This window comes from Gadus morhua, chromosome 10 (genome assembly GCF_902167405.1).
Source record: "Gadus morhua chromosome 10, gadMor3.0, whole genome shotgun sequence".
NCBI classification, from domain to species: Eukaryota; Metazoa; Chordata; class Actinopteri; order Gadiformes; family Gadidae; genus Gadus; species Gadus morhua.
Window position 1 is genome coordinate 8236225 of NC_044057.1, and position 26675 is coordinate 8262899.

Consider the following 26675-nt stretch of genomic DNA (forward strand, 5'->3'; position numbering starts at 1 on the left):
GTGATTGTGTCATGAAATTGGCTAGTTTATGGCGCATTTCCAAGGGCGGATACGGGTCGGTTCAGTCTGCAAAGGTGCGGCATGGGTCGCGTTTCCAGACTGAGCCATATTGAGCCGTACTCGTCTCGCAGTACACCTCTGTTGGGGTTCTGAGACGCCTGAAAGGGTGCTGGCAAGTTTGAGCTACACATGCCGTCCGTTGATTGATCGACAGAATCGCACTTCCGTGCGACAGGGGGATAATAATAATAATAAAATAACAACAACACATTACCCGCAAGTTATTTCTGGGCAACGGCGAAAGCTTCATTTATTGAAGAAAATGTTGTGCAAAAGATTGCCGTCCTTCTTGGACATCCTACATTGTTGCTTTTTGTTCATTGTGCATGTTCTTCTGTTTCCTTGGATTTATTAGCAGGCTACACTGTGTCGGTCTGCTATGAGATCACGATGCTTACGTAGCTGCCGCCGCTATCAGCATACGGCTTAAACCTGCCCTACCGTAAGGGTACTGTAGGCGGTGGAAACGCGAGCCGTAACTGAGCTGGGCTATACCGCACCCTCACTACTGGGCTGAGGCGTGCTGGGTCCGAAACGTGCCTGCCGGTGGAAAAGGGGCATTATTGTTAGCTACATTAGCCTCTTTAGCAAACCAGCTCAAAAACAAACAACACAACTTTACATTGTATTGCACACACATCAAGACTATGCATAACTTGGTTACTGTTACGTATTTTAAGCACATAAGCTGCCCCCATATAGCGACTAGGAAGCAGGATCGAACACACAAGCTGTATTACCCTCACATAGCCACTAGGAAGCAGGATCGAACACATAAGCTGCAATAACTACTCCAGCCACAGATGGCAGCACCTTTAGACAGGTGAGGAAGGCGTAGCCATTACGTCACACCGGCCACGCCCACTTCACATAGGCCACGCCCACTTGACACTAACAAGCGCGATAGTGAGATTGGAGTTCAGAAACATCCATAAACCATGTATAAGCTTGTTGAAATATAAAGTTTATTTCTAGAATTAGATGAACAGTGACAAGAAACATTGAAATACATAGTCCAAACTTGCGAGTTAGATATAGTGGCCTGCTGTTTGTCGCTCACACGCGTGTCCAATACAATTCCCCTCCTTTTGCTTCATAGTTACCATACCGAAATACTTGAACAAATAAAGTGAGTTAAAAACAATCCGGATTGGACTACTTTCTTCAAGAACTCGGCATTACCGGAATATAGCAGCAATCTATTCAAGTGTGTAAGAGCATTGGAAATTGACATTAAAATGACCAACATTGTAGAAATACAAAGAAAATACATCTCTTTATGGGCGCCGCCATTTTTGTTGAGAGCGTCATCACTGAACTCGTTATACTCTCAGAAATCCAAGGGGGCTTGGGCAAAAGGGGGCGTGTCTCCATGAAATGCCCCAAGAAAACTTGTATATTTCCCCACTTACAACTCGGGAGGCTGGTGTCCGATGCATCTGGATCACATCATTATGCTGCTAACTGCCATGTTAGTAAGGGTGTACACCAGGCCGCTGGCTGCCATGTTGGTGAGGGCATACCCCGGGCTCCTGGCTGCCATGTTGGTGAGGGCGTACACCTAGCTGCTGGCTGGCATGTTGGCGAGTGCGTACCCCAGGCTGCTGGCTGCATGGTGGACAGGAGGATGGCAGATGGACATGTCTGATATCCCTTACGCGATGGACTGAAACGGGACTCGGGAGCATAAACTCACAAAGCTACAGCGCACCGCCCCCCAAACCCCCCCCCCCAACACCCACACAGCACCCCAAGTGGTCTGAAGATGGCTGGAGAGTGGAGACAGGGCCCACTCACAAAGGGAGGTACCCCCCCCCCCTCCCCCACCCCAACTCCCTCCCTCCTCCTCCCCAATACACTCCCTCCCTCCCCCCCTCTCCTCGGTCTTCAAAGATAATGAGATGACAATGTATTCAACTAACATTAGAGGCAGAGGGAAACGGAGGGGGGGTTGGATAAGTGGGGGGGTGGGGAGAGATTGAGGCAGAGAGACGGAGAGAGATGCGTATACACACTCGTCGACTGCCTTTGATCAGAGCAAGGCACAGAAGCACGCGTCTTTTCTTTGGATTTGTGTTGGATCGTGGAGGCTTAGTTTAACTGTTGTCTCGCTTACGGCTCCAGTCTGAACGCAGCTCTCGCGTTCAACCGCACTGGAGCTGATGTTTGTTTCTGGTATTGAAATCTCTGATGAAGTAAGACAGTTATTGATCATAGATAAAATAATGAATCTTGAAGTAGATAGACAATATGTGCTGCATTGCGAAATACCGTCGGTATACCTTAATTTTTTTTCATATATTTGGTTAGTTATTTTATCATAGTTCATTTGTTTGCTGATGGTAATTGTTTTCCCTGGGTTGCTATATTTTTATTATGTATTCTATTTTTTTTCAATTAATGGACAAATATAGTTACAAGCATATTCGATGTCCAATCTTTGGGCATCTAGAAACCATGTATAAGCTTGTTGAAATATAAAGTTTATTTCTAGAATTAGATGAACAGTGACAAGAAACATTGAAATACATCTAAGATACGAGTAGGCCTCTGTGCTACGATTGGTTTAACAGCACAGTGAAGAACACGTTACAGGCAGGTCTAAGCGTGGCATATTTCCTTCCCTTTGCTTTCCAGTTTCACGAGCAACATCATCCAATATGCCATTCTGTTTGTAATACCGGGCCTGGTGTTGCGTTCTCCTCTCATCATCTCGTCCCAGCGTTTCACTGTTAGAACAATGAACAACACTGTTCGGACCAGCTGCTGCCTCACATCTAAGAAGGACTAATGAAGGAGTAATGTTTAAAAATAGAATTTTTTATTTTGTAAACCGGACTCTTAGTGAAGGGAAAGAGCCCCATCAACACGAGATAGAGTTAAGCTCGCACTGCAGTCTATGCAGCGTTTCCAGACAGCTCAGCAAGACGCCACCTTGAAAGAAACAAAAAAATTAACATCTAATTTCTTAACGTTTCATCATTGCGTCTCAATAATTATGCAGGGTTATTAGCTCAAGTTTTTGTCCTTGGCATTCCTAATGCAGGATGACATTTATTATGAACATTATTGCTAGTAGGGTTCTTTGAATCTCCCCGTCTGCAGCAGTCGCTTCTTCTGTGTGTCCTGCGGTTAAACAGCGCCCTCTCTTGGTAAGATGAATACGATCACATCCACCGCGTCAGTGTTTACGCCCTACATGCCTAGGGGTCAAACATTTAGATGGCTGTATTTCAGTGAACATGGGCAACGCAGTCTGATATCTTTGACTTTACATGCTTGCGTGGGTTAATTCAGCTAAACTCCAATGCAACGTTTATCATGTCTTATTTAGGTAATATTTCTGTGTCGAAATAGAAAAATAAATCAAAATTGCAATAAATTAACCACAACGGAATTCCTATGTTGTCCAAGGTTGAAAATGACTAGAAGTGAAGTTTGGAAAAGGTTTTGAATTTCAACAAAGAATCGTTTTTATAGAGGCGGTTAATACTGGTTCTAGTTCATTTCGATTTTGAAAGTTTTATTATAAGTGATAAAACGCAGAGGCCTGGAGAAGGGTCACGGAGAGAAGCATTTTAACTATTAATAATGACTAGCCTAATTAATTTCCCAGAGTTAATTTAAATGTAACGGGTGAGGAAACACTTAAGCCTTAATAACAAACACTAATAAACCAACCTACAATCTAACCTTAATTTATAGGAGTACAATTGTGTGGGTTAATATACATTCAAAGTCACCATTCGCTTACAGAAACAGCATTCTTTATTTTCTTGTTCAGACATTTCTCTGTTGGTCGGTGTAGGCTTGTTAAAGATTGTCTGGAAGGGAGATCGTTCACTGCAGGGCTCTTGTTTACATGAGTAAAAACTTGCATGCCTCAGTAGCCTGGCCTTGGGTCATCTTTTATTGTATTCTATTCAAACTGCATCTCTATCTAAATTGCATCAAAAAACCGAAATATAGCCCATTATTTGCTGGTCACTTAGATCTATGCCTGCTAGGCCGGTCTCCCCCTCGTACAGATGAGATACAATGGGGAATCTGCTCAAAAAGCAGAGATTCCCTGCTAATTGGTCTTCTGGTTAACAATGCAATTGATGAATGCAGCTATTGCTTGGACTCTGTCTATATAATCTGGTCATCAGAACAAGTGATACAACTTTGCAGAACAAACTTGCTTTTCTTTGTTGCAATGCACTAGCACAGCATCAACCCAGTGTGCCTGCTGAATGCAATGTCCCTGTAGCAGTCTCTGTGAGGAAAGCCCCTTGTTATGCCCACATACACAGTGATCTTACTGCGGGTTTGTTTTCTGCCGGCTCTCTGTGAGTATTTGTGTTTGTGTGTGTGTATGTGTGTGTGGGGGGGTTTCTTGCCTCATTGCATGCGTGCGTGTATGTGTTACTGCATGTGTTACTGAGTCTCCTTTGATCCACCTTGCCGCGATGGAGAGACCTGTGGTCTGGAGGCACTGAGAGAGCAGCTGTCTGGAACTAGGGTAGGGCCCTGGTATAGGGTCACCCCTGGCAGTTTGGCCGAGGAGGGATGTTCCAGACACACCACCCTCATTGGAGGATTGAAACAGCATCTGTGAAGGCGGACCTAAGCTGTCCCAGCAGAGGGTGAGTGTGTGTTTGCGTATGTGTGTGTGTGTGTGTGTGTGTGTGTGTGTGTGTGTGTGTGTGTGTGTGTGTGTGTGTGTGTGTGTGTGTGTGTGTGTGTGTGTGTGTGTGTGTGTGTGGTTGTGATTAGAGACACACTAAGTAATATAATGTATACAATGAAGTTATTTATTTGGTAGTTCTGCATGCTGTACAAAATGATGATAAAAACATTAAAAGCAATATTTGGCCTCAGAGTCATGTTAGAATTCTTGTTACAAAGAGTTTCTTTACGATTGGTTTTATTATATTCATCTTAAAGAACTGCAAAAAACTATTATCAAATTAAAAAAAGACATTCCAACCAGTGTCATGAACTCTACTAAACCAAATTGGAAAAAGCTGTCTTATTGTTCTGCATTGAAGTGTAAAATCACCTTTAAAATGTTTTTAAAATACATGTTTGCTTTGGCGCCTCCTGTATAGGTAGCTGAGGAGGAATAGAGGTTCCTACAGTACCCAGAAGCCATTGGATGCTTTGAAAAGCAACAGGGCATATAATTGTCTGTATTTTTAAACACAAAGCTTTAACATTGCACAGTTCAAATGAAAACATTCGATTGGCTAGCATGCCCAAAGCTTAAGAACAAGGTTGAGTCACTGACTGCGCTGGTTTTTTAGGCATACGTCTAGCGAACAGAGATGCAGTTTTAGCAAGTCGTCAGATGCCTGTACACTGTTATGTGAAATATCAATATGATATAGTTCTAGAATATTTTTTTACAATTTTTGTAAACGTCTCATTTAATGTGAAAGAAGACCTCAATGACAAGCAATTGACTTTGGTGTTCCTCCACTACAGGATCAATAAAAACAACATTAAGGCAAAAAAAACAATGAATCCAATAGCCCATTATTCAGCAGAGAGTTGAACATCGCAAAAGCCCTCCTCCTCTCCTGGAAACTATCTCAACAATACCAAGGTTGAATTTGCTAAACTCATATGGCCCTCTTCATTCACAGTGGATCCTTCATAAACATTGTCCTTAACAGAGAAATCCTTATTTAGAAGAAAACCACTAAGGAAATAAACTGTTAAACACAATCTGTGCGGTAGTTTATACTTTCGTTTTTTTATTTTTTTATTAAAAGCAACAATGATCTTGTTTGTTTTTTAACCCTAAAATATTGCTGGTGGCAGAGCAGGGACATTATGCTACTGTTGGGTTGTAGGTAACCTCTCCTGTTTTTTTTGCATACACCAAAAAAAACAACTGTAATCTGTATCATTGTTGGAATGCATACTCGACATGAAATCAACCAACAACAAATGGACACCACAACAAAAGCTTGGCACAAGTTCCCTAAAGCAAAGCCAAAGCGTTTAAAAAATTCTTGATCGGTTGAAAATGTCAAGAATGTGCAGTGCATTCCATCTTCTCGAGGGGAGAGAAAAAAACAAAGTCTCTGTGGGCAAAGATAGAAACAAGGGCTGGTATGAGCCGCCATGTGTCCTCATCATCCTCATCCCCCTTCCCAAAAAAAGTCTGTGGAAAACATGTGGTTCTCAAGAGGACCTAAAGTCAGGGTGGGTTTCTCATTTGTCCACGTTCTTTCTTTCTTTCTTTCCCCTCTGTGTTTGGTTTCCCGGGTGATGGAGAGCAGCACAGAGCGAGAGAAAGCGAGAGCGAGAGAGAGCGCTCAGGGCAGCTTCACCACCACCACACAGGCACCCGCCCGGCCAATGTTGAGGGGTACCTCCTGCAGAGGAGAGAGAGAGAGAGAGAGAGAGAGAGAGAGAGAGAGAGAGAGAGAGAGAGAGAGAGAGAGAGAGAGAGAGAGAGAGAGAGAGAGAGAGAGAGAGAGAGAGAGAGAGAGAGAGAGAGAGAGAGAGAGAGAGAGAGAGAGAGAGAGAGAGAGGTTAACCACCTGCACCACCACCAGCAGGAGGAGTTCTCCAGGGGATCCACACAACTCGCCCAACACACACACAAACATGCGCACACACTTAATTACGCACACACACGATACAAAACAACAGACAACAATAGCAATACAGTGTTCCAGCTGTAAACAACAAGGGCCGTGATTAGAGGCTTTCATCTGCACATGAGAACACAGGCAGTGAAAGGAGGAGGAGGCCCAGCAAAGGGTCCATTGTTTGGAGCTGTACTCTGTGTTGTCGATGGGGACAATAAGGACAAAGTCAATGAGGACAAGTTTTGAAATGTTACTTTCTAAACCATGTGGTCTAATAAATGTATGTGAACACCACCTTCCAATGTAAATATGTAGCTGTGATTGAAACAGGAAATCCATATTATTGTGATGACCCCAACCTCAGAGGTATGGTTATCTTCCTGTCTGTCTGTCTGTGTGTCTGTCAGCAGGATAGGTCAAAAAGTTGAGCTCAATTTGCACAAGAATTGCTGGGTAGGTTGGTTATAGGCCGAGTTACAACATATTCACTTTGAATGCCATTCGGGAAGAAGGAAGTGGAGCAGTGCTTGTGACTTATCATAACCCTATTCTGTATTTTATACCTGCAGAGCTGTGGGCATAGTTGTTGTCTGGGTCATGCGTGTTTGTGACACGCATGGGTTGGCATTTAGAGATTCATTAGGTCTATCGTAGCCTATTGTGAATAAATACAAATATTGAAAGTCATAAAATCATAATGTATATATATATATAGACTTATTGCATAAGTCACCTGAGTATAAGCTACATGCAGCAGTGATAGTACAAGTGATTATACATGTTGAACTAAGAATAGCGTCCATCATGAGCATGGTGATTGGCCATCAGACCATCAAAAGCATGGTGATTGGCCGTCAGACCATCATGGACATGATGATTGGTCGCCAGACCATCATGAGCATGGTGATTGGCCGTCAGACCATCGTGTGCATGGTGATTGGCCGACAAACCTCAGCCCACTCATTGTTCTGTGCGTCGTAGGACTCCACGGTGCCGAGGTAGGACTGCCCGTCGTACCCCCCCACCGCGTACAGCCGGTCCCCCAGCAACCCCACGCCCACCGCATCACGGGGCACGCTGAGTGACGCCACCGTGGTCCACACGTCCGTCTTGGGGTCGTACCTGGAGGGGAATCAAGAAGTCAACACATGGAGGCTCCAGAGCCACGATCAACAGTCGATGAATCGACCAGTCGATGGACAGAAAATGTCTTGTATCTCATTATTGATAATCCATTCATCACTTAAGTCACTTGTCATGCATAAACACCAAACAAATCTTCAGCTTAATTCTTCAGAAGTTTGGTTCATCGATACTTCAGTTATATCTGGCTGCTTGTCAGATGGAGTAAGCACATTTCAGACCTCACTATGCAGTCTGGTCGCGGGAGTTTGTTGCTATTTTTGATATTTTATCGGCTAAATTACTAATTAATTAATTAGAAACAATAAACGTTAGCCTAATCCCCTAACACAATCTAGAAACAATGGTTAGTAGCAGCCCTGTAGTACACTGTTGACCTTGTGAGATAATAACGTTGTTTATAAGCAGACTTTAAACCTTGTTGGGGGTACAAGGTCTTTAACGCAGATATATTCGGATCTGCTTTGAACTTGGGTTCAATTATTAACCACTGCTTTTGGATGACCTCTGATACTATGTTTGGAAAACATTGTACACTGGTTCTGAGTGGGTGCTAAATCTGGAACACATAAAAAAAATTGCATTGGGAAAACATTTATTCAGAATTAAATATGTATCAATTTCATCCTACGCATGTCAAGGTTAGGGTCAAATGATATGTATGTAAATGTGTATGTATATATATATATATATATATATATATATATATATATATATATATATATATATATATATATATGTATATGATGACATCTGTGAAACAGATCATAAAATCTACTCTAAAAGGGAATGGTATTCGAGGCAGTTAGCCGCAGATTGTCAAATGCAGGACGTTACTTCGACCACCAGATGGGGCCAGATACTGTTAAAAGAAAAACACCCCACGTAACCGTCTACGGATAGCCTGACCTCATCAGATTTGACTTAACAATTACAGACCGATGAAAAAGATAAGATTATTGTTTAGCTGTTCTTTGTTTCAGTTTTTGCTTTGGTTACCTTCTTGAATACCAGTCTGAATAACACATACCAACAGCCAAAAGGAGCAGAAAGGCCTTACATAAATTAAAAAACGAAAGGCGTCAGTTTTCTAAGCCCTATTTATCCTGTGTTCATTGGTTCACTTACCTCACTCATATAGCGCAATAATTTATGCGGCACAATTGCGTATTGAGTACGGAAGTATTTTGTACGAATCTGGTTCCCTATGTAGTGCACTACGTAATTCCATTAATGCAGCTATATCCCATGATGCATCGTGGTTTTCATTGTCATCAGACTCAGACAGACGGGAGCAGTACTGACCTCTCCACACAGTCGGACAGACAGGAGCAGTCAGACAGACGGGAGCAGTATGACCTCCTCACGCAGTCAGACAGACGGGGTACTGACAACTCCACGCAGTCGGACAGACGGGAGCTGTACTGACCTCCCCACACAGTCAGACGGACGGGCTACTGACCTCTCTACGCAGTCGGACAGACGGGAGCAGTACTGACCTCTCCAGACACTCAGACAGACGGGGTACTGACCTCTCTACGCAGTCAGACAGACGGGAGCAGTGGGTGGAGGCGGGGGCGTCGTGTCCTCCCACGGCGTACAGGAAGCTGTTGTAGGTGGCCACGCCCACCCCGCCCCTCCTCTTGGCCATGGGAGCGCACATGCTCCACTTGTTGGTGTGCGGGTCGAAGCACTCCATGGAGCGCAGGCAGGAGCTGCCGTCACGACCGCCCACGGCGAACAGCCTGGAAACCCCCCCCCCCCGGGTTACAGCCTGAACACAGACGGCCTCGTCTTCATACTGTACGTACACAAGGTGTATGAAGCACATGGCTTCATTATGGAATTCTAAGTATTCATCAATCATCAATCAAGTGTCATGGTTTCCAGTAAGAGGATCCTGCCTTACTGCTAACAACTATTAGTATCATTTATGTTTTGCAGTTTTCCTTGACAGCGTCCTCTTTCCTCCCCCTCCCCTCCCGACCATCTGTCTGTCTGTCTCTGTCTGCAGGCTTGCCCGCAGGAAGGCGGTGGGGGACGTGGGTGGGAGGGGGGGGGGAATAAACATCTTTCTTGTCTATTTTTGACCCAGTTGCCAAAATAACTCCAGGGACTTAAGTAGTATCTCCTAACACTGAACCGTAGATTTGTGTCGTCAGGACTCTCTCTCTCTCTGGCCCAATCCCAATGTCCGGACTCACGGACTCACAGACTTTGATGGGCATTCGCGCAAAATTATTAAGGCTTTAGGGCTGTCCCAATGACGAATTCCAAAGAGCGTGAGGGTTTGAGTCTACACTTACCGAGCCCTTTCCGTGAGTCAAAACAAAAAGTTTGACTCAACAAGAAGTTAAACAACAAGACGACGCTACTGTCAATGCGCGACATGATGGGAATTTCGGCCTTTTTTTAGTGAGCCAGATCATTTGGATCAGCTCACCAACAAGAGTCGGCTCTTTTGGCTCCCAAACGGCTCTTCATATTACTAATGTTCCCTTTTATAAAAAAGCCAAAAGTAGCCCATTCTGACTTATGATGTCCCGTACTTTAAGCTTGAAATATCTCTGTCTCTACTCTGACCTCCAGTGCATTACTATAATGATCTTGCTAGCTGTAGCTAGCTGTAGGGAGAGCATCCGAAGGGCGAGAGAGGAGGGAAGAGAAAGGCTGGAAAGACCAAGAGGAATTGTTGACACCGTCAAGAGAGAGAAGACAGAAGAGAGAGACTCACTTCCCGTTGAGCGCTGTGACCCCAACGGTGCTGCGGGGCGTGGACATGCTGGCCACGTAGTTCCACTGTCGGGCCTGGGGGTCCCAGCGCTCCACCGTGTTCAGGTAGCTCCAGCCATCGTGGCCCCCCACCGCATACATGGGCCCCTCCAGCACTGCGATGCCTGCAGGACAAACACCATCACAGAGAAGGAGTGAGCCTCTAGGACTCTAGGTAGGAAAACCTCCCTTAGTGTTTTCAATGCTTTTCTACCTGTTCTGGAGAGAGGAGAGAGAGTACAGGGAAGAGAGAGAGGGAGGTAGGTTGTAGCATGGGCTCGCAGGTCAGAATCAACCCTGGACTGTTTGCAATGTGTGGTTAGTGCACCATATGTGCAGCCACAAATTAGTATTTCAATTTCAATTGGTTCAATTATTTACAAAATAGGTTATTTGCGGTGGATGCAGAGGTCAAAGTGAGTAATATGTGTACCCCCAAGTGAAGCACTTATTCATTATTTCAGGATAATGAAAGTGCTTCGGCCCCAGTGTTGCCATGTTACTATGCAAATGGTGGATAATATTCAGATGATGAACAATGCAAGTCTAGCCACATAACAATAGTAAAAGCACTGCGCTACAGCAAACATTGTCTCCAGACCTAATAGTGCTATTGCAAAACTTCTGAAAGATGTTAGCAATTAAAATCATTCAATCCTTGAAAATCATCGCCTCAGCAAACACGGCCTTCAGAACTAACAGTTATTGTGCTATTATAAAAACCTCTCAAAGATGTTGAAAATTAAAATCATTGAACGCAAACACAATTTGATTCCATGCACCATAGTATTAATGCTTATAATCGTAATACAATTTCAACAAAATGTAACGTCTTTCTTCAGAAAGGGTTCCTGGAGAGAACTCCGCCGGAGGCGGCAGTTCCTGAGCTGCTCTCGCTTCCTGAGTGAGTCACGGCGCCAGCGCTTTCCAACGCCACCGGCCAAACAGGAAGAATGTAAAAATATGTTGTTTTCCCTGTCACAATGGAAAGTGTTTTTCAACCAGCACAACCCAAATGGAGGCTTTGTTTGGAACAATATCTATACACCCGCTCACAGAACAGTTCTCTCAAATGAGAAAAAAAGTTTGTCCCGTATAATTAAGGCCACTCTAATTAGACTCACAAAAAAGAAGAAGGTAGGTATTAGAGCAAGCAACAAGTTCAACCCTATTCCTTCTCCAAATGCCACAAAACCATCAGCAACACCATCGCCACTGCGAGAGGAGCAGAGAAGCGAGGCTGGGGTGGGCTCGATATCTGAGTGAGACGGATCAAAGACAACGGCGGTTAATCCATACGATGTAATCTTGACGGGTGAGCGAGCTGACGCGCTCTACCTAACGTTGACAAGATCTCCCCGCTCTGTCACGTTTCAACTGTAAATCAAAAGGCTCCAGATAGGGGAAGTATCAGGCGTAGAAGAGCGGAGGGGGTGGTGGTGGGGTGCAGGTGGTGTGAGGCCAGAGCTCCCACCTAGCTTTTGATATGAGCAAACGGTAAAAAAAATAAAAAGAATAAAATGTATCAAAAGGTATTTTTCAAAAGGATATTTCTTTCCACAGCAAGCCAACAGTGCAACCTTCATCTCTCCAACTGTGAGTTTGAAACCTTGTGGGCTGTTTTCATATCATCCAGGTCTTTATCATCATGTGTCTGACATAAATAGACATGCATCATAATCTCATAGCCTGCTTCTAAGATCACGTTTGATCCTGTTTCATCATGCTTGCATCAGTTGATATTTGATTAATTGTATTTTTGCAAGTGATGGATTCCAAAGCAGATAATTAGAAGTGGAAATATTGGTCCATTATACTAATGAGTTGTGAATAACAACTATAAATATAACCGCAAGCGGTGATTAACGGGGTCCGAGCAAAATGAAAAGTCAAGAACACACTAATTGAAGATATATAAATATGAAATATAATTATGAAGGAAAGATGTTGATGTTCCCCTTAATGCCATACTCTGTCTCGGCTTTCAGGTGACTGGGATGCAGAGCAATGGCCGAACGTCATGTTCAACATTGTCTAATCGGGATTCAGACTCTCAAACTAAGGATCACCAGTACAAAGCATTATCCCATTGAGCCACTGACAAACCTGAAATGTAGCCTCATTCACATGGTGAAAATGTCTATTGATGAGCACACAACATCCGAAAACTCAAAGCAAACTTTTCTCAAATGAATTAAGGGCTTTCTTAAAAGCCAATACCTGACAAATCTTTGAAATTCTGGGGAAATTAAACATTTTTTGTCAAGAACACTAACGGAAGAAAGTATGACAGAGTTCATAATGAGGGAAAAATTGTAAACTAATAAGTTGCCCTTAATGCCATACTGTGTCTTGGCAGTCAGATTCTTGGATACTAATGAGCCGGAATGATAATTGCCTGATGAATTTCAGGTGCTGTTCAATGTTGTCTTTCTTAAATGAGTGGCAATGACAGAATGTCATGTTCAGGTTGTTCATAATGCACTAATTTGTATTCAAACACAACCAAAGGATCACCAGTACAACGCATTATCCCATTGAGCCGCTGACATCCCTGAACTGCATGAAGCCTCATTCACATCGTGAAAATGTCTATTGATAAGCACAACAACATCAAGAAAACTCCAAGCACACATTTCACAAGAGAATTAAGGGCCTTCTTAAAAGAGTGTAGATCTGAAAATGTGCACTGTTAATGGTATCCACCTAATGATAGCCGTATGGTAGATACTATACAATAACAAAATGGTCATTTAGGCAAAATGGGTTGAGACTGTGGACGTTTGGCTTTTCTATGAAATTGTGGGAAATGTAAACATTTTTAGAGCAGAAGACAGGGGTGAAAAAGATGCATCTGATTTTAGAGATGAATATGATGAAAGAATTTTGAGTCCAGGTCAATCTGGTAAGGAGATTTTTTTTTAAATAGCGCCACCTTTGGGTGCAGTGCCACAATTTGGGTTTATGGGTAGTGGGGGGTAGTGGTATCCACCTAATAATAGTCATGTTTTTTTATGAAATAACAAAATGGTCAATGGTAAGACAATTTTTATTGGCCAATATTTCTCAAAGGAACAAAATAAAACAAATTCTGTTTGATGAATTTTGTGAGGCTTGGTCTAAAGGTTTTATGTGGCAATTTGTATGAATTTTTGATTATTTTTGTAGCCTGTGAATATTTTTATCATGTTTTATAGATGCATCTGATTCTAGAGATTAATATTATGAAAGGATTTTGAGTCCAGGTCAATCTGGTGAGGAGAAATAAGCCTAATTCATGATTTTTGTACAATAGCACCACCTTTGGGTGCAGTACCACAAATTTGGGGGTTATTGATAACCTTACCTGAAAATTTCAAGAATTGTCGACTTGTCAAATTTTACAGAATTTGAGGGAAAAGAAAAAAACGTTACAGAAACAATGGGGGATCAAGCAGCTTCGCTGCTCCGACCCCTAATAATTAGTAAAACGATCATGTTTTATGTGCTAACGCCCTAATCTTTACGGATGAATTAACATATCTACAACATCAGTTAGCATTTTAATTAATGTTGGATATTATAATTATCCAACATTAATTTGATGCCAATGAATATCATGACTAAAGATGAGCCCTGTGTTGTCTGCACAGCAGGAGGTAGGCTAACAATAATTGGCAGATTGTCGTAATGCAACATTTTAATGAAGCGCAATGAAAATGTGTTGAAAGTTTCAGTTCATCATTAAAATGTAATAAACAAGCTATCACAATGCGTTTAATAATTACTAAAACATGAGAGGGACACTGGGCAACATGAGGCAATAGGATTCTAGAGACGCATTGCCCAAATCGACTTAAAGTGAAATGTTTAGATGCAGCATTATTAAGTGTTTATGAAGCATGAATAAAACATTTAAAATAGTTTTGAAATCATCAACTGAAGCTTAATCTTACTAACTACTATCTAATTAGCTTATGAATAATTCATAACATAGTATGAATAGCTTACTAATGTCTTTTAATGTATATGCCTCATAAATAAGGAGTTCACTTTGTACAACTGGTTTATCAACTGCAGTGAGTCTGTAGCGCTGCCAAAGGTAAAAACAGTTTGTGAAATAGGGTTAGGGATAGGGTTAACATAATGAGAGTGAGGGGGCGTGCTCACCCAGGCCGTGGCGGTGTGTGGACATGGGGGGCATGGTGGACCACACCTTGCTGACGGGGTTGTAGCACTCGGCCATGTTGGAGGTCTTCAAGCCGTCCCGCCCCCCTACCACGTACAGCTTGTTGTCGATCACCGCCACGCCGAACTGTAGCCGCCGGCCATTCATGTTGCCCACCTGGATCCACGTGTTGGTGCGCAGGTCGTACTTCTCTATGGTGGTGGAGCCTGGGGCGGGGGATCAGTACCAGGGTTATGGTTCTGTTATTTTCAATAGTGTGGATGATGGGAGGCTCATGAAGCAACGCGAGGGTCTTTCAGCAGCTATCAAAAACAAAGGCCCTTCAGAGCGCTCTACAGGCGGGAAGACATTTAAACATTTAAAGACAGACATTAACAGACTATAAAGTTAAACAATCATTGAAAGTGAAATGTAAAGTAAAGGCAGAAGATAGGGACAAAGATCGAATATACCCGTGCACATAAACTTACTAAATAAAAAGAATGTCCATCAAATCAATCGCTGCAGTAAACAGAACAAGTGTATCAGTTCAACTTGTTAGCTTCGTACAGCGGCCACAGCCCTTATTCTCTGTCTGTACTGGAATAATACCCTCAGGTTAACGAAACGCTGGCTCATCGTTACCTTTGGAGGCGTCCATGCCCCCCACGGCGTAGAGCGCCCCCACGGTGGACTTCCTGGGCTTTGTGCGTGGGCTCTGGAACATCGGCCGCCGCTCAGGCAGCAGGTGGTACTTCATGGCCTCCATCAACAGCTTCTGGCACTCCAGGTCATCTGAGAACATCTTGTTGTTCTCCAGATCTGCCAGGAGCTGGAGAGCATACGGCCGGTGAGTTTAATGAGGATAAGCACATTGGATAACACATCGTAATGGTATTTTTGTTTTTCATCGTGGAAATTTCTTCATTGAAGAAATATGATTCTTCAAAATGATTCATAAACATTGTTTTTCAATTTAACTGTTAAACGAACGAAAAATTGGGTTCAAACTACGGTACATTTAGCAATTAAACATATTTTAAGTATGTACATGAATATAATTTGAAGAGGCCTATTTGCCATATATTGATGATCTTCTGTAACTAATTGCACAATGCTTAAAGCATGGGCAACAAATAAGCACGTATAATATTTCGATAGGGATTAAAACATAGAAAACGATGTCTAATGACCATTGTTTCAAGCTCTTGATCGTTGCTGCCTATTTCAATATCACTGATTTATCCAAAAACATTTCGGGGGTATTTTTCATTCATATACTCTTCCTTAACATATACTGCGGGAGATTACAGTTGTACTCGCAGGGCTTAAAACAAATGTAAATATGACTACCAGATCATTCAGCTGAGAGATATTAATGTTCATACCAACTGTGGCAGAAGCTACAGCGCTTTGGTGTCACAGCAGTTCCATCTAGGAGGAGCATGTTGTGGGGGAGAGTCATTAAGAGGTTCTGAACCCCAGGGCAAGGTGCTGCTCTCTCATTCACCGCTGCATAGGAGCTCAGAACACAACCAAGCTCGAGACCCTGCTTTCACTATGGTGACATATGGACACATTTGTTTTGAGTAACATGAGATCTGCAGAAAAGTACTCTATACTTTATGTTGTTTCCTATTTCTAATTGTATTTGCATAATTTATTCTTGACTCTTATTCTTTGCGCTATGCATTTTTTATTCAAGGTAAATACCAATAACAATTTAAAGACACCATGAAATTAACTATTCTTATTCTAACTTATTGCAACTTCATATTATTGACCTATAAAACAAAGTATGGGTTTAGGAGTTATTTTACATCCAAATTGATCAATGGTTGTGATGATGTCCACACCGGCAAGCTCAGCTCTGAGACCGATAATATCAAAGCATAGCCTCTGCTGTCTCCAATAACTTTAACACAAGCCTATTCCATCCTGTAGCATCAATTGACATTCCCCCTTTGTTTTTTTATCGCACTGATATCCTATTATACTTTAAAATAAGTACACCTTAAAATAGTTTACACTGTATTGGTAAATTACCTTTTGTGTTGACATTTTGCATAAACGGTGTTAATACCTATTCAATCTAAGCCTTCCACCAACACAGGCATTGAAAGTGCCACACATTAAAAACAGACATTTCCCACAGGTTTGCAAAGTAGGAAAAAATACTGTTTTGCAAAACAACCCAGTGAGTGATAAAGTGGTTGTGATGCACGTCTCTCCCTCATCATACTAATTCCCAGTTTAGCCCAATGTTTAACCTTATTACATTTATGCATATAGAGTATTGACTTGGATACCAACTTGATCTCAAACATAAACAACAGAATAGGTCATTTGTCAATTTAACCCGTCAACCCATATGACCATACTCTGGTACAGCGCCCCCCATCAGCTGGCCAAAGAAACATTTAAACGTAACGTTTGTCAATTTTGTTGGCCAAAACCGAATGGATGACATTTGTTATATATCTCAGTGGAAAATTCAACATTTAAAATTTTGGCACTGATGTCGAGCGATTTTAACCTTTATCCCCTTGTCGTTCTGTGTTAATGTTGGACACAGATAATACATCTCTTCATATGTGTGGAACTCTGATCTACATCATGAACTGAATATAAAGAACCCTCATGGACTGCTGGTCATTTAACCTCTTCATAGCATTTTCTTGTTATTGTTTCATGAGATTCAGTCGTTTTCCACAGCTTAACTCTGCATCTTTGAGTCCTGATATACATGTATTTATCGAATAATCATCTAAAGAAGCATATTGATAGCTATGGTTCTGTCATGGTCTGTCGTGTTTTGGTGTGTTTCCCTGTGTTTCCCTCCTGGGTTGATTACTAATCCCTCCCCTAATGTGTCTCAGCTGTTCCTCGTTGTGTTTGTTACTTAAGCCCTAGTCTTTCCTTTGTTCCTTGTGCTATCATTGTGGTTGTTCGTCGTGCGTGTTCCCTGTTCCCTGTTGTCACCTGAGTTCCCTGGTTCCTTGCCTTAGCCTTTAGGCATAAATAAAGTGCTGTTCTCCCTAAACCGTCTGCGTCTGGGTCCTATCTGCCTGCACCCTCAACCCTAACAGGTTCCTCATCAGCATTTCCAAATTATGCAATTCAATTTGAATGACATTTGTGTCCACAAAACTAAGAAAGAACATAAAAGAATGGAAGGAGGAGAAAATAATAAATAACATAACGTAGAAATACGATAGGTATCTACCGACACTATGTGAATACCTAAATAATAATACATTTAAATACATTTAATTAACAGAATGGTTTAGCTTAGTTTAGGAACCCAAGCAAAGCTTTCAACCCATGGATTCCTGAGAAGGACGAGCAGGGTTTGACTCGCTGGTGACTCGCTGCTGAGCCAACGCAGCGGTGCTACCCCCACACAATACGCCACCGCTCACCTGAGGGGGCAGCAGAGGCAGACGGATGAAGGCCAGCAGCAGCCCCAGGTCCTGCTGTCGACTCTGGACATCGTAGCGCACCCACATCATCAGGGCCTGGAAGATGGTCTCTTCATCTGGGACGTTTATGTCATCGCTGGACAGCAGTTTGACGATCTCCGCTGTGGGGAGCAACAGGAACTCCTGGTTCTGGATGACCTCCAGAAAGTGTTCCTGTAAGAGAGAGAGAGAGAGAGTGAGAGAGGGAAAGACAGAGAGAGAGAGAGGGGGGGGGGGGGGTGCAGATAATCATCAGCTATTAAAAGAGGGGTGTGTGTGTGTGTGTGCGTGTGTGTGTGCGTGTGTTTCCGTGTATCTGGTTGTGTGTCTGGTGTTGTGTCTGGTTGCGTGTCTGTTTTTGCGAAGCCTTTCAGCATACTTCCAGGACTCAAAGATATTTAATATTAATGTATAGTAGTATTTCCACAACAATTGATGATGATCAGATTGATTATAAGTACGATTTACCTCCTGTTGGAAATAACCCATTCATGGAAAACTTATTTTTTTCCTGTTTCATGCATCATCAAAATTAAACTAAGGAGCTGGCCTGCAATGAACCCATTTACTGCAATTACCGTTCAGTTCCAGTCGTTACGAAATATTAATCGTCATGACAACAGCCAAATCCAATCGTAAGTTTGGCATCACAACAACCCCAGCAAATAGCTTTTGGTATCTAACAGCTAATGTAATCAGTGTTTCCGAGACACTGTAATAAGGGGATCAATCAGCCTGGCCCCACACAGATATTAACCCGCTCTTTAAAGTGTTGATTCACGAATATGACCGAGACCCGCTTCACAAACATGTATGATCCACACAGGCTAACAGCTGAACCTTCTGTCGTCTCACGCAGCCCATGAGATTATTACACAAGTTTATGAGCCAAGGAAGCAATTCGCTGCTTCTAAGAAATTGCACAGTGTGTACGCGGCAGACACATATTCCACCACTGGACCATTAAATATTTCACCAAAAAACAGCACGGAAATCCTCAGCACTTCCTTGTGGAGGATTAAGAAGCCTTCATTTGAGGTGCTTAATGTCAGGGCATAATTGATGAAACAGGCTCCCAGCAGTTCATTGAAGTTTGATTAGAAACAGGGAGGTAAACAACCAGCGCCAACATCGCTATCCCGCTAATTCAGAACCCCGCTGTGGGTGGGAGAGTCGTTCTTTATGAGCCCCCCCCCCCCCCCTCCCCCCGTAAGATTGATCTTCCATTTACTGGGCTGCGAGCCCGGGACATGTACCAGCGCTCCGTGACGGCCTCTTCAAGGGCACTGTCGCTGGGCACTTCCATTATACGGCGGCTCCTATAAAAGCCCAGTGCTTTATACATCTTTGTTATGCCCAACGTTAAAGCACACACAATGAAAGGCTTGGCCTCCAACATGTTAGTTTTGCACCCTGGTTCTTCCTGCATCGTACCCTTTAGCGAGAGCCAATCGGCTGGAGCAATGTGCTCATAGCGACCGCACCTATGAGCTTACAATTAACCAAACACACGCAGCGTATCGATCGGCGATATATCACGTCAGCGGCGCAGTTTAATCATTTTATCGCTCGCCGGGCTTTGAGAGCTTAGTGCAACAAGTCTTAATGAAATAAGGGACACGCATTGATCTGTTGTGGTATTACTGAGGGAGCTGGGCTGTGTTTGCTCTGACAGATTATTTGTAATTACAAGTCTCAAACTGCTGACAGCTAAATTGAATACCTTGGGCTTAACAGGACTAATTATGGGCTGTTGAAGAAGGAGGTCTTTTGAGATGTTAGAGAAAAAGTCGTTGGAGAGTAAACTGCTAGGAAAACAAGATTAGTTAGAGTGGATGCTAATTGATTTAACGAGAGCTAAGGGTAATTGTGTTGTAACAATATGTTCAGCAGTAGACTGCTGATGAGTATATCCCCCAAAGCACTTCAATGCACTCCTGGACTTTTCCTTAGTGGTCGCTGAACAAACTATCAAAACGTACATGTTAAATTTTTGTATATTGGACTGAAATTCCCCAAAACGTTAAAGCATAAAAGTGACACGAACCAAAAGTGCCATAAGCCCGACCGCCCACCAGCCCAGTGAACAATAGAACTTCACATATTTGTGACCACCGGGAAATAACAAAAAGACGTACTTTCAGAAAGGAAAGGGATGTGAGGTGCAGGCCCCCCGACCCCACACGCACCCACACAAGCACACACACACACACACACACACACACACACACACACACACACACACACACACACACACACACACACACACACACACACACACACCCTAACCAGGAAAAACAAGGCTTATCAAAACATGGCCCGCTTCCCTCGGAAACCCAAAGGACAGGACCTCCCGGAACCCCCCACCCCCCCAGCTTTCTACTGCTCATCACCATGGCAATTTAACAGGAAGTTTGGCCCCTCTTCTGCAGTTCAGTGATTAGTTTAACCCCTCGCCCGCTGGAGGGTCGCGGCGTAAACAGACCCAGCAGCAGATGTCCTTCAGGAGATAAGGCTCCCTCTGTCTGTCTGTCTCCCAGCGCCGCTATTGTGGGCGGGAGCAGGAGGAGAGACAGATCTGGACGGTCAGGCCTCAATCTCCACGCTGATATAAGTATAAAGGAATGGCTTTACCCTTTTTACCTTACAAGTGCGAGTTATCTGTCCATGTGCACACTTAGTGGCATATCTCCATAGCAACAGCCGCGTATACCAAATCAGATCAACTGAAAATATGAAACCATTCAATTTCGACAGAATAAACTGACTAACTGTAAGATTGTCATAAAAACACACATACATTATTAGTTAGTAGGCTTACTACTTAATGTAGAAACATGTCAATGCCCTTCAATGACTCAAGCCGGATTAATGTACACATTATTCCTATACTAGGATGGTGTCTCTGGGAATGTGCCGGAGCGCCCCCCCATGCAGCCCGGAGAACCCGTCCCAGAGTGGGGGCCCACCGTGGTGTAGCAGTGGGCCACGTTCAGCAGGTCCAGGCAGCCCTGGGCGTCTGCGAAGGAGCGGATGCCCAGGCAGTTGGACGGGTGCAGCTGCTTCATCAGGAAGCCGCAGCACACCTGGATGACCTGCGAGAGCTGCAGCAGGCACGCAGCCGCCAGCAGGCTCTCGATGGTCTCCTCCTTCAGCTCCAGTACACCTGGACACAGGTCACAGAAGGTCACAGAAGGTCACAGAAGGTCACAGAAGGTCAGAGAAAACCAGAAAGAGCTCCATGGTTGATTTTACGTGTATTAACTACTACGAGATATGAATACACAACTAGGGGCAGGATAGTCTTGCGTCGGTTGATGCCCAGCCCAGAGAAAATAACGAATAAAGCCTAGCTAAACTAGAGCAACGTAGAGAAAGACAAAAGAGGAAATATAATGGAAATAAAATATAAATATAATGGAAAAAAAAATTAATGCTTGAGAGAGATGCCTAACCCCGACCTGCTAATTGAGCGACATGTTGCTACAAAAAAACACTGAAACTTATTTAGGAAGAATTTAGAAAATGTATAATTTAAAACAAATTACAACAGAGTGAAATGGTTGATGATGCACATATGTCACAAATGTTGTATTTATAATGTTAACATATTTAACAACTGAATCATTTAACCTTCATTATCATTCACTTTTTCCCAATAAACAGTCAATGGTTAGCCTTAAAATTAAGTGGGAACATTTATGAATATTATTAATCGCTGGGGACATATCACAGAATCCCAAAGGCCTCTTCAAAGGAAACCGAATATAACCAGGTTGTGAGGAGGCCAGCGGGTTCTGCTTCGGTTGCCTGTGTGGAATTCCACATCCCAGATGAAGTGACGCATGAAAGAACCATAAAGTCAGTCCTATCATCTTCTGTGTTATCCCCCCCCCCCTCCTCCATTGACACATTGCTTTATTGATCTGGTGTAATCTGGCCTGCACACGGCCATCAGTCATAGGCCGGTGCTATAACTGCTTATGGGGAGCAGCGAATCTTTATGAGCTCTCACCAGTGTAGGCGAAATGAACCAGGGAGCGGAGCGCCTCCGGATCCACACCCTCCATCTTGATCTCCTCCTGTTTGGCCTCCAGCACGTCGTTGGTGAACATGGCGGCGAAGTAGTCCGACACCGAGCTGAGGACCAGTCTGTGGAGAAGGAACACACTGAGGACCAGTCTGAAGAACACACTGAGGACCAGTCTGAGGAACACACTAAGGACCCGTCTGAAGAACACACTGAGGACCAGTCTGAAGAACACACTGAGGACCAGTCTGAAGAACACACTGAGGACCAGTCTGAAGAACACACTGAGGACCAGTCTGAAGAACACACTGAGGACCAGTCTGAAGAACACACTGAGGACCAGTCTGTGGAGAAGGAACACACTGAGGACCCGTCTGAGTGACACACTGAGGACCAGTCTGAGGAACACACTAAGGACCAGTCTGAGGAACACACTGAGGACCAGTCTGAGGAACACACTGAGAACCCGTCTGAGGAACACACTGAGGACCAGTCTGAGGAACACACTGAGGACCAGTCTGAGGAACACACTAAGGACCAGTCTGTGGAACACACTAAGGACCAGTCTGAGGAACACACTAAGGACCAGTCTGGGGAACACACTGAGGACCAGTCTGTGGAGAAGGAACACACTGAGGAGCAGTCTGAAGAACACACAGAGGACCAGTCTGAGGGACACACTGAGCTGAAGTCGTAGGAGAACGAACAAACCATTGATTCATTCTTACAAAAATGGAAAAAAATACAAATATACACATATATGCACTATTTGATCATTAACTAGAGCTCTTGAAAACAATATTTAAACATATTGTATTCTGATTCTGAGATGCTTATTTCGTTTTTTCCTTTTAATGTGGGTTACTATGGGTAGAACTCTATTAATTAGTGAACACTTGTCCAATTCAGCCATCTGTGCTTGTTGAATATATGTTCATTTAGTTCATGTTACCAATTGGAATCTGCTCCGGCTGGTAGCAGAAGGCGTAGCACCTCCTTTATTATGGCCATGGCTGGGACGGTGGCACTGTTTGTGAGCCCTGTTGCCTCACAGCAGGAATTGGTCCTTGGTTCAGACCCTGTGGGTGTGGAGTTTGTTCTCCCCGTGTTCACGTGGGTCTCCTTCGGGTGCTCCGGTTTCCTCCCACATCCCTGTTTGGTTAATCCCCCTGCCGCCACCCTGGACCTATGCACTAGGCCGCCGCCCTGGACCTAGGCACCAGGCCACCAGTCCATTATTTCCACCGGGATCGATAAAGTATATATATAAAAGAAAATGAGTCTGCCGAGCGTAAAAAGGGTCCATCACTTTTATGTTGCTCTGTTCTCTGTCAATAATTCAGAGCACATATTATCGTTCATGCTGTTTTCCCGAGCCGTCGCTAGGAATATTAAGGCCAGAAATCCGCAATTATTCGCTGTTCAGCATGACTCAAATTAAAATGTGCAAGGGTTCAGCAGACTGAATTATCTACTAAAACAACAGTCCTATTTTGCTAATGGCTTCAACTGTCTGAGTGCTAATATTGTTTACGCTATTGCAAAGTTCACCTCACACGTTGGTTAAAACGTGAAGGCGAGGGCTGATTAGAAGCCATTATACCATATAGGCTTTTTTCTGAGGAAAGTGTCAACAAAATAGGTTGGGTAGACAAATAACATATTATCGTAATCCGGCGTACGAGGAACTCAACCTATTTAATGTTTGCTTAGTTGTGGCGTGTGTTTGCCAAAGAGTGTGGCCCGTTCAACAGCCTTTACATAATACTCAATGGGAGCCCTTTGTGGGCTGAGGTTAACAAACACAGTGAAGCAGCTACTGTACTTGCAGCTTTGATCTGTGATTTAACATCTATCGCGACTGCTTCAGCAACACTCTACAGGTTATTACTGCTGCACTTGAAATCTATACAGAAAATCAAAGCTGCTGGCGACTTAAAGCGGTCTGGCAGGCTGCAACATTACGGTTTGTTACACACAGATCAATGCCATTACTTAATTATGGTGTTGCCCCCTTGGTTTTCCCTGGATTGCGGTTGTACTGGTCACACATCGATGCAGGTATCTTGACGGACGGACAGTCATGATGGACAGTCGTGAACAACCAGCCTGATTGAGCATTGCAGCATGGCACATGTGCAATGAAGGGCTTCCTCATCCGGTCAGTGATACACCCGATGGATGGCACATAAACATCGACCTCTCATGCTGTTACATCAGTGTTGCGCTCTGCATTTCCTCAGGCGTGACGCGCTGATGAAAAAATGGTGAAGCGGTGTAATTACATCAAAGCCACCGAAGCAGCGGCAGACCCGCTGAACATGGATTTAATATTTGAAAAAAGTTTGAAAAAAGTTTAAAATTTGTATGTGCTCCTTTCAGCAAAATCACTGCCATGTGGAAAAACTGCAAACTAAAGGAAACTGTCATTTAATATGCTCTCTCTCTCTCTCTCTCTCTCTGGTGATATTTGCCGATTTCTTCCTCTTTCCTTGGGGAGAGTGGGAATCCCCCTGCCGCAGCAGGAACGCCCGGCCTGCCGGCCAACCCACCTGTGCGCCGGTATCCTGTGATCTCCTGCGATCAGGAGGACATCGCAGAGCTGTTTGTGCTGGAGGTAGGTCTCCATCTTGCGGAAGGTGAGCTCTGCGTGATTGGTGGCCTGGAAGAACTCCTCTGAGCCGTTGGAGGTCATCCTGGAGGAGGTGCTGAGAGCCAACCTGGGGGTGGTGGAGAAACATGGACTGGAATCAATCAACCAATGAGTGTCTGGCAGCGTAAGACCTGTTACCTGCTCTGGGTTCCATACAGCTGTTGTTTTCTTCTAATATCTTCTGCATATTTTTACCTCCAATGAAGAGAACGGGGCTCAATATTTTTTTTAAAACTAGGATCAATACAATATTTTGGAAAAACCAAGTTTGGTGTAAACGAAACGGCCTGTTGATAATTAAGGCCCAGGGCGCTGACTTTGAACAAAGCGTGGCCCACTAATATGATTATCCTAAAAGAAAAGTGCCAACGCATGAAAACAAATGGAAATTATATTCATGAATATAATTTGAATGCTTATTACTTTACCTCCCTTATGTTTAGTTTGAAAACCCAGAACTGTGGCCTCGGTGATAAGCAGCAGCATTTGAAGCTACAATTGGGATTATCCTACAGGCAGTAATCCCTACAGTGCAAACCAATCCTTCTCGCCACTTTGAGTTGAAATTAAACCGGCTCCGCACTACATGGTTCACATAAGTGGATAAATAAAGCCTTCCGCCTTCAGGGACGAGGAGCTGCGCAATCTCCACAACACATGCTTCCTCGTGCAATCTGCATGTGTGTATGAGTGTGTGACTGTGTGTGTGTGTGTGTGTGTGTGTGTGTGTGTGTGCCATGTGTACATGAATGTGTTTGTGTGTGTGTTTTTTTGTGTTCAAGTGCAAATGCTCTTGCATGTGAATGGATATGTGTGCCGTGTGTGTGTGTGTGTGTGTGCACGTTCTATCTGTTGCTGCCTCCGACTGAGCACAACATGCGTTTCAAAGATGGGCAAGGCTTTGAAAGCGGCGAGTGTCTTCCTGAAGCAGGCCTGATACTGCCTCCCCATTGGCTGCTGCCTCTGATGAATTACCGGCATTCCCAGTAATCCTGTCGTCTCACGGTGATGCGGGACAGTCACTTTGCTGTCCGTTATGGAGCAAATCCACGCATTGAAATATGAGACTTGTTTGGAACGCTGCATAAACAGACCTAATCTGACTCTCTCCCGGGAAATCTGGTATTTAAAATCCATTCTGCAGCAAGAAGAAGATACATTGTTTGCAAAGTTTGGTTTTGGGTTCTGGCAGGGAGTTTATGTATGTGTGTGTGTGTGTGTGTGTCTGTCTGAAAGAGGGTTGTGTGTGTGTGTGTGTGTGTGTGTGTGTGTGTGTGTGTGTGTGTGTGTGTGTGTGTGTGTGTGTGTGTGTGTGTGTGTGTATGTCTTAAGAGAATGGCGGAGCCATTGTGTGTGTGTGTGTGTGTGTGTGTGTGTGTGTGTGTGTCTTTCTGAAAAGCTGTGAAATGTCACCGCTATTAATAGCTTGCCTTTGCCTCGTCTTTCCTCATTGCCATTTTTATTGTGAGCCGCATTAGCCATTGAAGAGCAAAGCAGCTCAGCATTGGACTGATGGGGACGCGTCAGGCTCCCCAGTGGGTCACTACGGGGCCAGTATCTGCTTGTACCACTTGACAAGGCAAGAACCATAGAGTAGCATGTGGCTTACTAATGCTGTGTTTAATGCACAATCATAAAGAATGTGTGCCAGGTGCGTGACTTTCCTTTATCTCTTTTGAATAAGTGATTTCATCCTCCCACCGGGGGGTTTGTTTATACTGCACTTTGGCCACTACAGAGCCCTATGTTCTACTCTTTATTGGGAGGTTTTATGCTAAATACAAAATTAATTTATCGCCCTGTCTTCATAATCCCCTACTGG

At 43.7% G+C, this 26675-nt stretch overlaps 1 protein-coding gene across 4 annotated transcripts in view; it reads right to left on the bottom strand.

Annotated features, from left to right (window-relative positions):
* Positions 1-4833: 4833 nt before the first annotated feature.
* klhl4 (kelch-like family member 4) overlaps positions 4834-26675 on the bottom strand; it is a 72863-nt gene continuing 51021 nt past the window's right edge. For all 4 annotated transcript variants that reach the window (XM_030368347.1, XM_030368349.1, XM_030368346.1 and 1 more), the window contains 10 exons: positions 24753-24920; positions 22186-22322; positions 21140-21336; positions 18132-18344; positions 15355-15541; positions 14712-14936; positions 10525-10687; positions 9323-9535; positions 7598-7769; positions 4834-6428 (listed from right to left, as the gene is read on the bottom strand). In XM_030368347.1, coding sequence (XP_030224207.1) covers positions 6369-6428; positions 7598-7769; positions 9323-9535; positions 10525-10687; positions 14712-14936; positions 15355-15541; positions 18132-18344; positions 21140-21336; positions 22186-22322; positions 24753-24920 — 1735 coding nt within the window. In that variant the 3' untranslated portion in view covers positions 4834-6368. The remainder of the gene's footprint in view (positions 6429-7597; positions 7770-9322; positions 9536-10524; positions 10688-14711; positions 14937-15354; positions 15542-18131; positions 18345-21139; positions 21337-22185; positions 22323-24752; positions 24921-26675) is intronic.